This window comes from Spea bombifrons, chromosome 8 (assembly GCF_027358695.1).
Source record: "Spea bombifrons isolate aSpeBom1 chromosome 8, aSpeBom1.2.pri, whole genome shotgun sequence".
In the NCBI taxonomy this organism is placed as follows: Eukaryota; Metazoa; Chordata; class Amphibia; order Anura; family Pelobatidae; genus Spea; species Spea bombifrons.
Genome location: NC_071094.1, coordinates 31,821,721 through 31,834,381, shown reverse-complemented (window position 1 = coordinate 31,834,381; position 12,661 = coordinate 31,821,721). Strand labels below are relative to the sequence as shown.

The 12,661-nt window shown below is 36.3% G+C and overlaps 1 protein-coding gene across 4 annotated transcripts in view; it reads left to right on the top strand.

Moving 5' to 3' along the window:
• The window catches only part of FGF13 (fibroblast growth factor 13), a 119,209-nt gene that overhangs the window by 55,414 nt on the left and 51,134 nt on the right, over positions 1–12,661 (top strand). For 3 of the 4 annotated variants that reach the window (XM_053474276.1, XM_053474275.1, XM_053474274.1), the window contains one exon: positions 11,896–12,063. The exons of the other annotated variant lie outside the window; for it this stretch is intronic. In XM_053474276.1, coding sequence (XP_053330251.1) covers positions 11,896–12,063 — 168 coding nt within the window. The remainder of the gene's footprint in view (positions 1–11,895; positions 12,064–12,661) is intronic. 4 annotated transcript variants of the gene reach the window in all.

The window sequence follows — 12,661 nt, the reverse complement described above, 5'->3', positions numbered from 1 at the left end:
TTTAGCAGTTTTTTTTCATTAGGTTTTATAGACAAGTAAAAGATTCTTTCAAAAAAAGAAAAACGTTTTCTTTTTCACCATATTGTATTTTTTATAGCAAATTAGGTGATATGATCAAAATAATGGCATCTAAAGAAAGCCCTTCTTTTTTGACAAAAACATGCTAAAGTGGTAAAAAAAGGCTCCTGTTAAAAAGGGAAGTAAAACACTGTGTCACAGAAGGGTTAAATCACCAGTACTATGGTAAATCTCCAATTAGGAACACCTCAAATTTTAGCTTTTGCTGTTACAGAGGAAAAATATCCATGAGTGTATTAGACTAGTGCCTTCCACAAAGACAGTATAGATACAAAATATAAGGACATTTCTCTGCACAAGGAAACCAACACCCTCAGATGTATGCTTCAATCTTCACGGGCTTTGTGCACGACATCAGTTTGGCATCCTGATGGAGAGTCCCAGTGGTCAGGGATTCACTGTAAGGCAGGTTATTAAAGTTGTCCGTTTTGTATGTGTTTTCTCTTTTGGGAGTCTCCCAAAGTGTAAAGGTGAGTCCAGACGTGGACCCCCTTGCTCACAGAGTTGAAGGGGTTATTCATTGGAAATCCAACAAAGACAAGAGAATCTAGCTCTCCCTAGGTTTTACGAAGGGATTTGTTTACTCATCAGTACCTGGCTAAAATACTCACTACTTTGAGTTGACTTAGTGAGATGGGCCTGTGGTCAGCTCAACCGCTTAAATATTGCTTCATCCATAGGCAAGAGGGCATTTCGGCAGTAGGAAGGTGGAGAGATATGTAAACTAAGCAGAAATATTCAAACATAATTTTTATTCAATTCTTTGAGTGACGCAGAACAGTTCATTGTTCTTTTACCCTAGAATTATAGAAAAACGTTTTATAAATATCCTTCTACATTCATATAAGAGCACATGAGTTAGTACATAGTATAACTTCTAACAGTGCGGATTTGTAGGTTAACTTTTTGGAGTATTTTTGAGCATGCATTTTATACATAACAGAAATGTTCCATTCTGTAAGCTCGGCACTGCATTATTTTGGCTTTTCAGCTTCAGAACAGGCTGGTGCATAACGTTTTTCTTTTTTTTTCATTCTGAACACTTTAGAGTGCGTACAATGAAAATTACATTTTGGTTTGCTTTCGATAAACATTTTTCGGAATTTAGCCTAGATATCTTAGTGAGAATGAGGTGCCTAGGGGGATTAAAACTAAATGGGAGACTGCCAAGTACTTGAATGGATAGAGCCTTTGGAAAAGCTTAACTATAGGAAGAAAGCATATCTCTAAATTGCAATTGTGAGCATCAAATGTCATCACTCATCATGGTTTCTTTGTGCATGAAGATACATTTTTTTTAAATAACTAAAGAAATATATCCATATACAAGTATGTGCCCATTGAGGTTTTTTTTTCACTATAATAGTACATACTGTATATTGTTGTGTAAGCATGATAAAGGGTAATTCATTATCTATTTCACACCTGGGGACTTCCTAAACTAGGCTACCCAGTGACCCTTCTCTTCAGGGAGAGCAACTTGGTGAAGACATTGGCCTAGCCATGCATGAGGTAGTGCTAACCACAGATAGCATTTAGTTGGTGTGGAGTGAGAGAGGATAAGAGAGAGAGTCAAATGTTGCTCATCTGCTCAGAGAAATAAGAAACAGACTCAAAGACCAAGGGAAGGATAGCTTTCCAGATATATATACATATATATTTTAGGAAACATTTTCTATTTGGAGGACTCAGCAATTATGTAAAAAAACTCCCTTCCTGTTGGGGTTCTACCTATTGACTACCAGGTTTAATGGCTGTTGGGGGGGTCCAATCCATATGAACATTTTCACATTTCTACATTTACATTTCATTTTTGTACGCCATGTTAAGATTAGTTACATATAAAGTAAACTGGGATGGTCTAAACGAAATGCAAACAAAGGAGAAAAAAAATACTGTATCCTTAGTGGATAAAAGTGCCAAAGATAACAAAGGGGCTTATATAACCCTATAAATAAACAGAATTGGGATAACATGGTAAATACTTGTCTGTCTATTCAAAGGTTTTTGCAGTGGATATCAGTGAATGGTGGAAGTGGTTGTCCATGAGAGATGATGGTTGAAACGTGGACCATCAAGGCTACACATGGTATAAAATATAATCCCAGTGCTAAATTGCTGTCAGAGGATAGAAAGATAACTCAGCAACTCTGAGAAGGAATAAACCAACATTTTATACGTCACTTGAAGAGAGACAAGGATAATTGCCAGAAAATGTAGCAATTCAGCAGACCTCAAGTGACATTAACAGGAAATAAGCAAGGATATGAAAAATGTTACATTTTATTACTGTTACTTTTCCTGAACATTCACGTGTCTTTATTTTTGGAATATGAGATATATGTATCACCAAATGTATGGCACTCAAGGGAATTTAATGTAAAAAGGGCTCTTATAGGTGGAATCATTTGGAATGGTACACGCACGTACTCACCATAGATTGTGTCTCAACTGAGTTATTCTCATACTTCTTTCCAATTTCCACATTTTCACAATAACTATCTGCTGCAAAGGTTCTGAATTTTAAAAAACATAGCACTGTACTAAAAAGCACAATAAAAAAATGCAAAGCATTCAAAATGTCACGGAAGTTGATTTATTCTTTGGTCTTGTTTTATTAAATGTCATCACAGCTTATTACAAATTATACCACTTGATTGATCATTGCTTTCCTTCATTTATCTGAGATCCCAACCCCAGATAAGGATACTAATGTATTCAGCATGTCAGCGTAAAGATAAAAAATAATGAGTTTATTTACAGCATACTGTGTAGTCACAGAGTTCCAGGAATGATGGTGTAAAAATCCCAGGTGAAGTAATAGAGTTGGGAATGTATAGCTTATTAAATCATTAATTTATTATACTCTCTAAATTGCAAAGGCTGTTGTTTAACCATATCCCTCATAATCCTCATTGGGATTATAACTGAACAAACAATGCTGTTTCAGACGTAGAGATATTTACACCGGGGCTAAGTTAGATCCCACAGCGTAATAAAAAGATGAAAATAACTAGCAAAGCGTTTGAGCTGGCATGACTGTGGCCCACACCTTCCTCCACGAGCCAATGTAGGGCCTACTTAGGCATGGCCAGCAATAGCTATAAGGCAGGATAAATAAACAAGGTTGGCAGCAGTTGACCAATGTACAATAGATGGGATCCACAGTAGCCTTCCCGTAAACACAGACTTATTATGTTTTTGACATAACTGTACAGTTTTTTGGCTTACTTATGCGAGCTGTTTTTGGCCTTCAAAGTTCTAGTGCTGACTTAGCTACTTGAAATGTTTACTTCTTTGTTTTTTTTTCAGATAGACTTTCTCAAAAGCTCTCCAGATGGTACAGTTTGACTAGTTTTTATTTGCCTGCCAGCTTGAAGTAACGTCATCCTATTTGGTTGTTAACAAAGCAGTGCATAAAAATATAATCTTGTCAGTGTGCGCTGCTTAGGACAATTACTGTGTATTCATAAAGCATGACTATATTCTGCAAATGTGAAGCAGATAATATATATAGAAAGACTGGCACAGGGCAAAATAACCTCTAATTTGGATCTGGCCTAACTGTACACTGTAATAAATGAAATGATACTGTACCTTTTCAGGATATACTTGAAAATGTAAATATTTAAAATTGGGTATGGCAAGTATAAAGCCAATAGCTTTTCTTGGAAGGTCCAGTTATAGCAGCTGATTGCTGGGTATCTGGTAAACTCCCATTGATATCTGCATAGTGTTAAACTTTGCCCACTTCTTACCCTTTTTTTCCCAATTTTTCCCACATAATCACAAGTAGCCATTACCTTGATATATATATATATATATAATGAGCTATCTGCCACCATAACCCATTTTCCTAACAATAAGTTTTTACTCATATTGAGTAAAACATACATTACCTCACACCAATGACTGAAATCTGAGGTAAGCATTGTATTCTTCTCTTTTTTGCTGTAGTGGGTACAGAGTTTGCTCATCAGCCTTTCTAGTCTTAACTGAACTAAAATGCTTCACAACTACTATAATCAATGACTCACAGATATGTTTTGTGGTAATAATGCTTTATTACTGTATTCTTGATAACGCAGAGATTTTATTTTGAAAATGCTCCCCCCTATGTAACGTCAGAAGATGGGTGACAGCTGTATGTAATATTTGCATAATTATATTTTTTTATCGTTGGTGCTAACTTGTGTTTATTAGTTTCCACATAATAAAACTATTGCTATTGTAATGGGGAGCACCAATATATTGCTTTTCTATCCCCTGCATCCTAATATTTCTACATTAGTGATCTTAAAAGTTAGGAAAAATATATACACACTCCATTATAGATTTCAAGGCCTCGCGAGTATTTTTGGAAGCTGTTCCTTTGTCACATATAAATGCAAACATTACCATTAATGGTTATTTACTATTATATGTAGCTGTCATTGTATTCATATGCAGATATAATGTAACTTGATGTCAGCCAGAATGAGCTCTAGAAGGGGTTAGTCTCAAAACACATAATAAATACTGGTCCAAGGACACTAAGTGTTAGAGGTTATAGAAGGCGTATCTCACGTGTCCTTGCAAATGTAATTCATCGGATTTCTGCATCTCCAACCAAAAGAAGAAAATTAAGCATAGTAAATTAAATTGCACAGAGGTGAAAAGTGTAAGATGTCAGGAAGGGCAAATTGACGATGTGCAACATGTCCTGTGAGGTCTGCAGTACTCATTTTGATTAACTATTGGGACATATTTGACAAATAATACAACATAAGAATCATATCTCATTGGATCATGGATTGTACTTTTAGCTATGCTTATCCTGGACTCAGAGTATGAGATTTTATCCCAGGTTTAATTCCATTACCAGTGAACGACTTCCACCGGGGGGGGGTTACTTCCCATATGCTATATTTTCTGTAAAGGGAGAATGTTCTCATATTACCCCTTAGCCTTCCACCTTCTAACTTTAAATCATGCCCCTTTAGTTCTTTTTTTTTTTTTTTTGAAAATGCTTCATTCTACCTTTATAGATGTCTTGGTATACTTTTTTGTGTAACTTTATTACTTCTAAGAAGTCTCCTTCAACATAACTCTCAATTATTCAGTTATGGAGAATGTGCCTTTACAGGTTTAAGCTTTACACCAAACATCTACCAGGCCCGAACTGGCCATCTGATAAACTGACCAAATGCCTGGCGTGATAGCCCACAAAGATGCATTACGTTTTCTGCTACTCCTGTGGCAGATCTGGTCCTTTAATGTGTGGCTGCTAGCAACCACGCGCTATGAGAGCCTGGCAAGTGTTAGGTATGACTTTATTTTCCCCTCCAAACATCTTCCAGACATATTTTCCAGACCAGACATCTACAGTCTGATGAGTTGAAAGCTTAGGTGGTGAGTACAACAGACAAATGTATCTACATTTATTATTATGTGATTACATGTGCAGACCAGCAATGGCAAATTTCCACCTAGTCCATGAAGCAGAGCTTTCACAAAGAACCATCAAGAGGCCAACTCTGGTGTCTCTAAGAAGTGGTGGTAAGGACCATACACGGCTTCCCTGAAAGGACCATTCCACGTGAGCACATATATTTCTCAAAATCTTATTGCTGTGACAGTATAGTCACAAAACCTGATTAATCACAATTACATGGAGCCAGTCAAATATGGATTCAATAATAGTAAATATAGTAGGTGGGATGAAAATCTTAATCTCAATGAAATAACTTTGAATTGTAAAGGGCCTACTCTGTCCTTATAGCAAAATAATCTTTTAATCTGCATAATATGTAGCATATAACTAATCAACAGAAAATTATATATATATATATATATATATAATATTATAATAACATATATAATATATGTCTTAACAAATATTTCTGACATTAAATTCATTCTATTGCTATTTAGGTCTTGCATTTGTATTTTTATTGATTTATAGACTAACAATAAAGTCTCATTTTCGGGCTTTTACATGTACATACAGTTTATTAGTTTTATTTGTACACGAAAAAAAGGGCAAATTATGGCTGGATTTTTCAGTAAGTGATAAAGTAACGATGGGAGCCTAAGAGTTATGCAGTTCCAGGACTGTAGGCACTGCTGCTAAAAGTTAATATTTAAACATATTTTCTCTCTTGTGATGTGGCTCTGTACCAACATGCAGCTCTAGGTAAATTTGTTCTGCTTTTTCACTAGTCCAGAATTGTCCTTACTTATATTTCTCTCTAGACTTATATCTAGACGTTCATTGCCAGTAATTACAACCCTTACGAATTTAAAGTCTTAACAAGGCATTGCATACTTTACCATCAGGTGTTCAATGGATCTAAAAATAATAAAGGTATCTTCATATGTACTGCAATGCAGTATTTTTTAGCCTTTATAAAGAAAAAGCTGATTAGACTTCACTGCAGGTAAAATCTTCTTGCGTCAATACCCACAGACACATTTTTTGTGTTAACAGAACTATACTGAATGAGAATGAAACACTATTTACATTATTAGAAAATGTTTATCTTTTTAAAAGAAAGTAACTAACATTTATAAAATACAGCTCAGCTCAGCCCTCGTAGAGATGGGTCCCCATCTCCTAAACACTGACATAATGACCGGTTTCCAATGACTTCATCTGCTTCTTTTGTGATCCTCTTTCATTGTGGTTGGGTACGCTAGTGTCTAAGGTCTCTGTTCTCTCAATCATTGGACCCATGCAATAAACATGGAAGCGGGGGATCTAATAGAGACAAAGCACAGTAGACTGTAGGATGGGACTTTAACCCAGGTATGGCACAAAAACAATAGCAAGCATTTTGAAGCTCAGAAACTCATCTATGGCAGATTGTTAGTGAATACTATATTTCAAATGGCCAACGAAGGGCACTTTTGGCTAAGAAGGTGCTGTTAGAGGTACAACTAGGGAAATACTTTACCAAGATTTTTTATATTTTTTTGTGTAATTAAGATGAATAACGTATTCTTCAAACGTTTTTTTTTATTTTTCAATACACATTATTGAGGCATTTAAGGCAGCTGAACAAAAGCAGTTTGAAATACTTCTAATAAGCAAACATTTAGAAAAAAGGCATACCAAGGCGGTATCCACATGGTATATCAGTTTATCAGGGATATGTATAACCAGTGGTGTATACTGGTGGGGGGGGGGGCTGCAGTAGCCCTGTCAGGCGATTAGGCTCCCTGTGATGCCACTGACCAATTGGCATTTTAAAAGAGACATAACTGACCTCCCCAACTGGCCCATTAACACTGCGGAGGGCAGTCCTCCATAGTTTCCTTATGGTCTTCTTTTAGAAAAGGAGTGCAGGGAATGCTTGTCACACCTAGTTGTAGCCGAGAATTATTTTATTATATGTCCCTAGAGATGGCTGACACATTGACCAGCTACATGTAATACAAAACTGCTTATAGGAATTATCCCTTAGCAGAGATCTTGGGCCAGATATAAAGAATCCTCTTAAAACTAGACTCTTGCAACAACAAAAATAACAGATTACACTAAACATTCATATTTACCAGAAGTGATTAGACCCTCTTAAAACATCTGGGATAACGATGGCTAACTGCTCAATGCTATGTACATATTAAGCGGGCATAACCCAAAATCACAGCACGGCAAGTACTAATTCTGAGTCTAATAAGATCAAATAAACCTCTGTGCATCCAACATCAAGGTAATTAACAAATTAAGTTAAAAACCAGTAAGGCCTATAAGTGTATAAAGATCCTAATTCATTCAGTCTTGATATGTGTTGGGGTACTTGAAAAAATAAACTCCCACTTGTTAAACCAATAATTGCACAAAGTTTGTTGAATTCTAAATTATAGTATAATTTTGCCAAGTTGTGTAGTTTATGTAGTGGAGAGATAGCCTGGATTTATGTGCAAGCTAGGCAAGGGTTGAAGACATTTTACTGTGTTTGATGTGTTTTTTTTTTATACGGTTAAACTAATAGAGGCTTAATAGATTTCTGAGCATTATGCCAGAATAAGTATAATTGTTCAATTGAACTAGTTATTTTTGATTAAATGTAAAATGTAACTATTTTAAATGAAGAATGTTTGTAGTTATGTTGGAGACAGCCCTGGGCTCCCCCAACACCGACTTCTTCGGCTGCCGTCCTCTCTGCTGGGTGCCAGGATATGATGCGTTGTCCCGGCGCTCCACCTTTGAAGAACAAGTCGCTACCATTACTGGGTGATATACAGGCTATACTGGCTAGGAGCAGCCCGTTATATTCTAATGGGCCATTTAGAGAGAGTAGAGATCTCCTATGTAGACTGCCCATTGGGCAGTGGCTCAATAGTCCTCCAGTTTTGTGGCCAGCTTAGTGTACGTCACTGCTCATGCAACACAATAAACTAGCACTGTGAGATAGAGAAATAAAATACACATAGAATACCTGGATCACTGAAATGAATATCAATATAGTATTTTATTGAGTTATCCTAAAACATATTCTTGTTACTATTGTTACTATTCTGTCATCTGTTGGGGTCCTTCCTCTTGTTGATAATTGATATGCATGTGTCAGGTCAATAATCCCCTGAGTCCTCTATGTTTAATCAAATGGCTCTCGATATCTGGGTGATTACCAACCTGCTATCTATTTTCTTCTGTGAAATAAGCCGTGAGGGGTGCTGCTTGGAAAAGTGTTATAAATAAGAATATATTTATGGCACTATGATGGACAAATCCATAGAATAATGCTGAAGGATGCAGTTTGTGAAAAAATAGAATTTTTTGATTAGTAAGGGGTTTTGTATGAAGATTCTGAGCCCTTTGTTGACCTTCTGGATCCCCAGAGCACATACTACAATGTATGCTTTTAATTTTATGGACTGAAACATTTGTTTAATCTCGCATTACCTATAATGTTTATTTGGGAGAAAGGGTTGTGATGTAATGTATGTTATGTGCATTGGCATGATAGTTCCTTTAAACATTCTCTTAATGTGTTCTACAATTCAGCTTATGGATAATTATTAGTCTTTTTAAACAGTTTCTGCGAGAAGACCTAGATTAGTCAAGCATTGGAGAACATTGAAATACCAGAGGGCCATGTCTACCTTCCCGAATCTAGGACAGTGAACAAAGTTACAGGTCTCGTTGGTTTCCCTGGGATTGTATTTCATGAGTAATGTAGAACTCCCATTTTACCCTAAATCGAATCAAATACCTTCTAAATCCAAGTATCTGAATTTCACTTATCAATGGGTTGTTTCTTTTTAAAAGAAATAAGGAGGGGGGGAAACAAACGTATATATAATGACAAATCCAATTATTTCAAGAATCTGACAGCCGAGGTACACAAATTCTATTTTTTTCAAATAATGTATAGTTTTCTTTATTAGCGCTTTCTATACATTCTGCTAAGCTGTTAATGTCTCTACGTTATTGAAGCTTCAAGAACCAATCTCCAAGGTTCCTCAAATGCAGTGGAAGTTGTAACCTGTATGGCTAGGTCGGAAAGCAGAAAATATATACTCCATTTGGTGTTATCCTGGAACATTTAGTATTTGCCCTGTGGGCTCTCAATGTCGCAGTCGAATATCAGACCACTGGGCATAATTTAATCTTAAAGTTGAATCAATGGGACGTGACTCACCTAGCCCCATGCCCATTATTGCCTACTCTGCCTACTTTCCAAAATATCAGACTGAGTTTTTGACCAGGCTCTGCCCCTTTCTGGGTGGAGAGCTCCAGGTTAGAACCATTTGGCCCATCTAGTTGCCTATTTTTTTTTCCTGTAGAGACTCAAATCATGATTGGTCCTTGGTTCTTTTCCTAGAATTAATATAGCCCTTTCTGCTGGGAAGCACGACTACTCATATACTGAAATTCCACTATTACCAGATTATTATTTTTAAATGCAATTATTTGTTGCCCGCATGTTTGGAAATAGCTTTTGGGAAGCTAAGCCTAAATATTTTTTAAAACAGACATGTAATCTTCGTGTTTTGTGCCATTCATATACAAGCATAGATCTTGATGCCCTGCTTTACGTGACAACACAGACAAAGATTTTTGCAAGGCTGCAGATCTTGATTTTTTTAAATTTCCTTTTTGCTCTCAGTGAATGCTTGATCTTTTCCTTATCTTTTATTGTACATAAATGAAGCATAGAGCCAATTAGTATATTTTTAACTGGTTATGCTGAACTCTGCAGAATGTATGGAATTAATTATCAGGATCTCTTTCTGTAGCATATTTTCATGAGTTGGCACTTGGTATAAATGAAGAAATGGTGCCCTCTACATTTTGCAACTAGGAAAGCAACATTGGATACATATGTTTATTGTAACAGTATTTCAGATTATGATCCAATAAAACATAGTTTGGGGGTTTATTCTCAAAACAGTAGATTTCGGGTGGAACCAATTAAGATGAATTTCATTATAAAGAACAACCCCCCTCATAATGCACAGGCTATGACGAGACTGCACTTTCCCAACAATAGATCATCAGCCTGCAGTCAATTGTCCCATACGATGCGGACACAGGCAAGTGGAACCCCAATTCAACAAAGCTGCCCGATCTCTCGGAATGCTACATTTGTAAGGCGCTTCTATTAAAAAATTTGTTTTGATGAAATTTCTGGAATGTGTGACGTCTATGTGTCTTTATCCCAATATTTATTATACAGTAGATGTGCAAGGAATATCAGAATTAGCTGTAAACCAGTTCTTTTAGTGAAGTGGTTTTGTAATCTAAACAAGATGACTAATGCCTTGTCATTGCAAGCATTTCTGTTAATGTAAGCATGTGCTGAAGTGGCTTAAATTATAATAAAATGCAAGATATGTATTTTATTGTGTTGGGTTCCAACAATAAAGTCTGCCTCTTGACATCAGCAAAAAGCATGTTGAATAAATTGATGAGAGTTTGGGAATGAGACCACTAACAGAGACCTGGCAGGGCAGAAGTGGCAGCATCCCAAGGCCCATGCACTCCTCAGCTCTGTATGGTGGGTCACCTCTGTGCCCTGGAGCCTTATTGTGGGAATATGTTTACTTAATATGCTACGGTGATCAGATATCCAATAACTGGGTACGCATATAAAACAAGCTGGACTGAGGGGTCTTAGTATGTTTCTGCATCTTACATTTACTGCCCTTAGGGAAATATTAAAAACTATTCTTTCTAACTTTACCAGTGCCGTTTTCTTGGGTTAAACCTTTTGAAATGGGACAATTTCATTGATAAGGAAAAAAATGGCTATGCTGTTGCCTTCCGTATGGAACATCATGGAATACGTTGTTGGTACTCTTCTACAAAAAATATTGGTGGAGGATAATCTGAGAAAAAAAAAGTTTAATTCTGAGCTTTATCCATTCTTACTTATAAGAAATGTTGGTGATAGATTTCTTTTATCAATTATTAATGTACGGCCCACACAGATACTATCTAATAGTTTATGGTGTTTCGTTTTTAAGCGTATGTCATCTTAAACCCGATTTCCTAAGTAATGTAACAGTGTTCTTTGATACATCCCTTTATATATTTGATATACTTTGCTTTATCCATTACAAACAATTATCTAAATGCACTGAAAAAGAAATCTATTTATGCCCATCCAGTTTAATGAAGTCAACCCATGCTCTCTGCAGAGGTCGCCTCGATTCCTTTCTTTTTTTTCTCTTCCATACTTTTTCCCTTGTTGCTTTTATTTATTCTGACTTAAGTTGTGTTTTCTCTGGATGTGAAATAGGACTTTTTTTTTTTTTTCTAAGAAATTATTAGTTTTTCTTTATTCCACTCTAACTTCAGTTCATTTTGTTATGTGGTAACCACAGTTCGTGATGAAGCACCCCCTGGCACACAGGAATACATTATGTTACGGCAAGATTCCATCCAGTCTGCGGATTTAAAGAAAAAAGAGTCCCCTTTTCGTGCTAAGTGTCACGAAATCTTCTGCTGTCCTCTGAAGCAAGTGCACCTCAAAGAGAACACAGAGCCGGAAGGTTTGTGCACCATGGATCCATGTTATGTTCGTTTCCCTTTTTCATTATTTTTTCTCCTGTTCGTGTCCCTAACCCGTGCTGTATGTCCCCAGCCTGTGTCAAGACGGACACACGGAACGTAACGCGCTTCATATAACCTCCCCCACTGCTTGCCTGTTAATGTCTTATACGATCTATCAAGGGACACTGTATGATACTAAGCATGTGTAAGCATTATCTTAAAAAAAAGGCAGAGAATATTAAACTGACATGGCTTTTTCCAAATGTAACATTTATTTTCATGCAGTTTGCATCATCATATTGCCCTTTTTGGCTGCTAAAATTGCTTGCTTTTCCAAATAGCATTTATCCTCATATTTCTTAAAATAATGCACTTTTTGAGGAATGCACAGAACGAGATATTTTCCCCACCATAAAGCTTCTGCACTCGCTGTACCAACAAATAAATATATATATTAAAAAGATCAGCATTGGATTTGAGAACATATTAAGAATGCATTTGTAATGCACGTCCAGATACCTTAGAGTTGAAAATGCATGCAGAAGAACAGTGCATCTTAATGTAGATTGTGTATATATTCATATTTTTTTTCTTTCA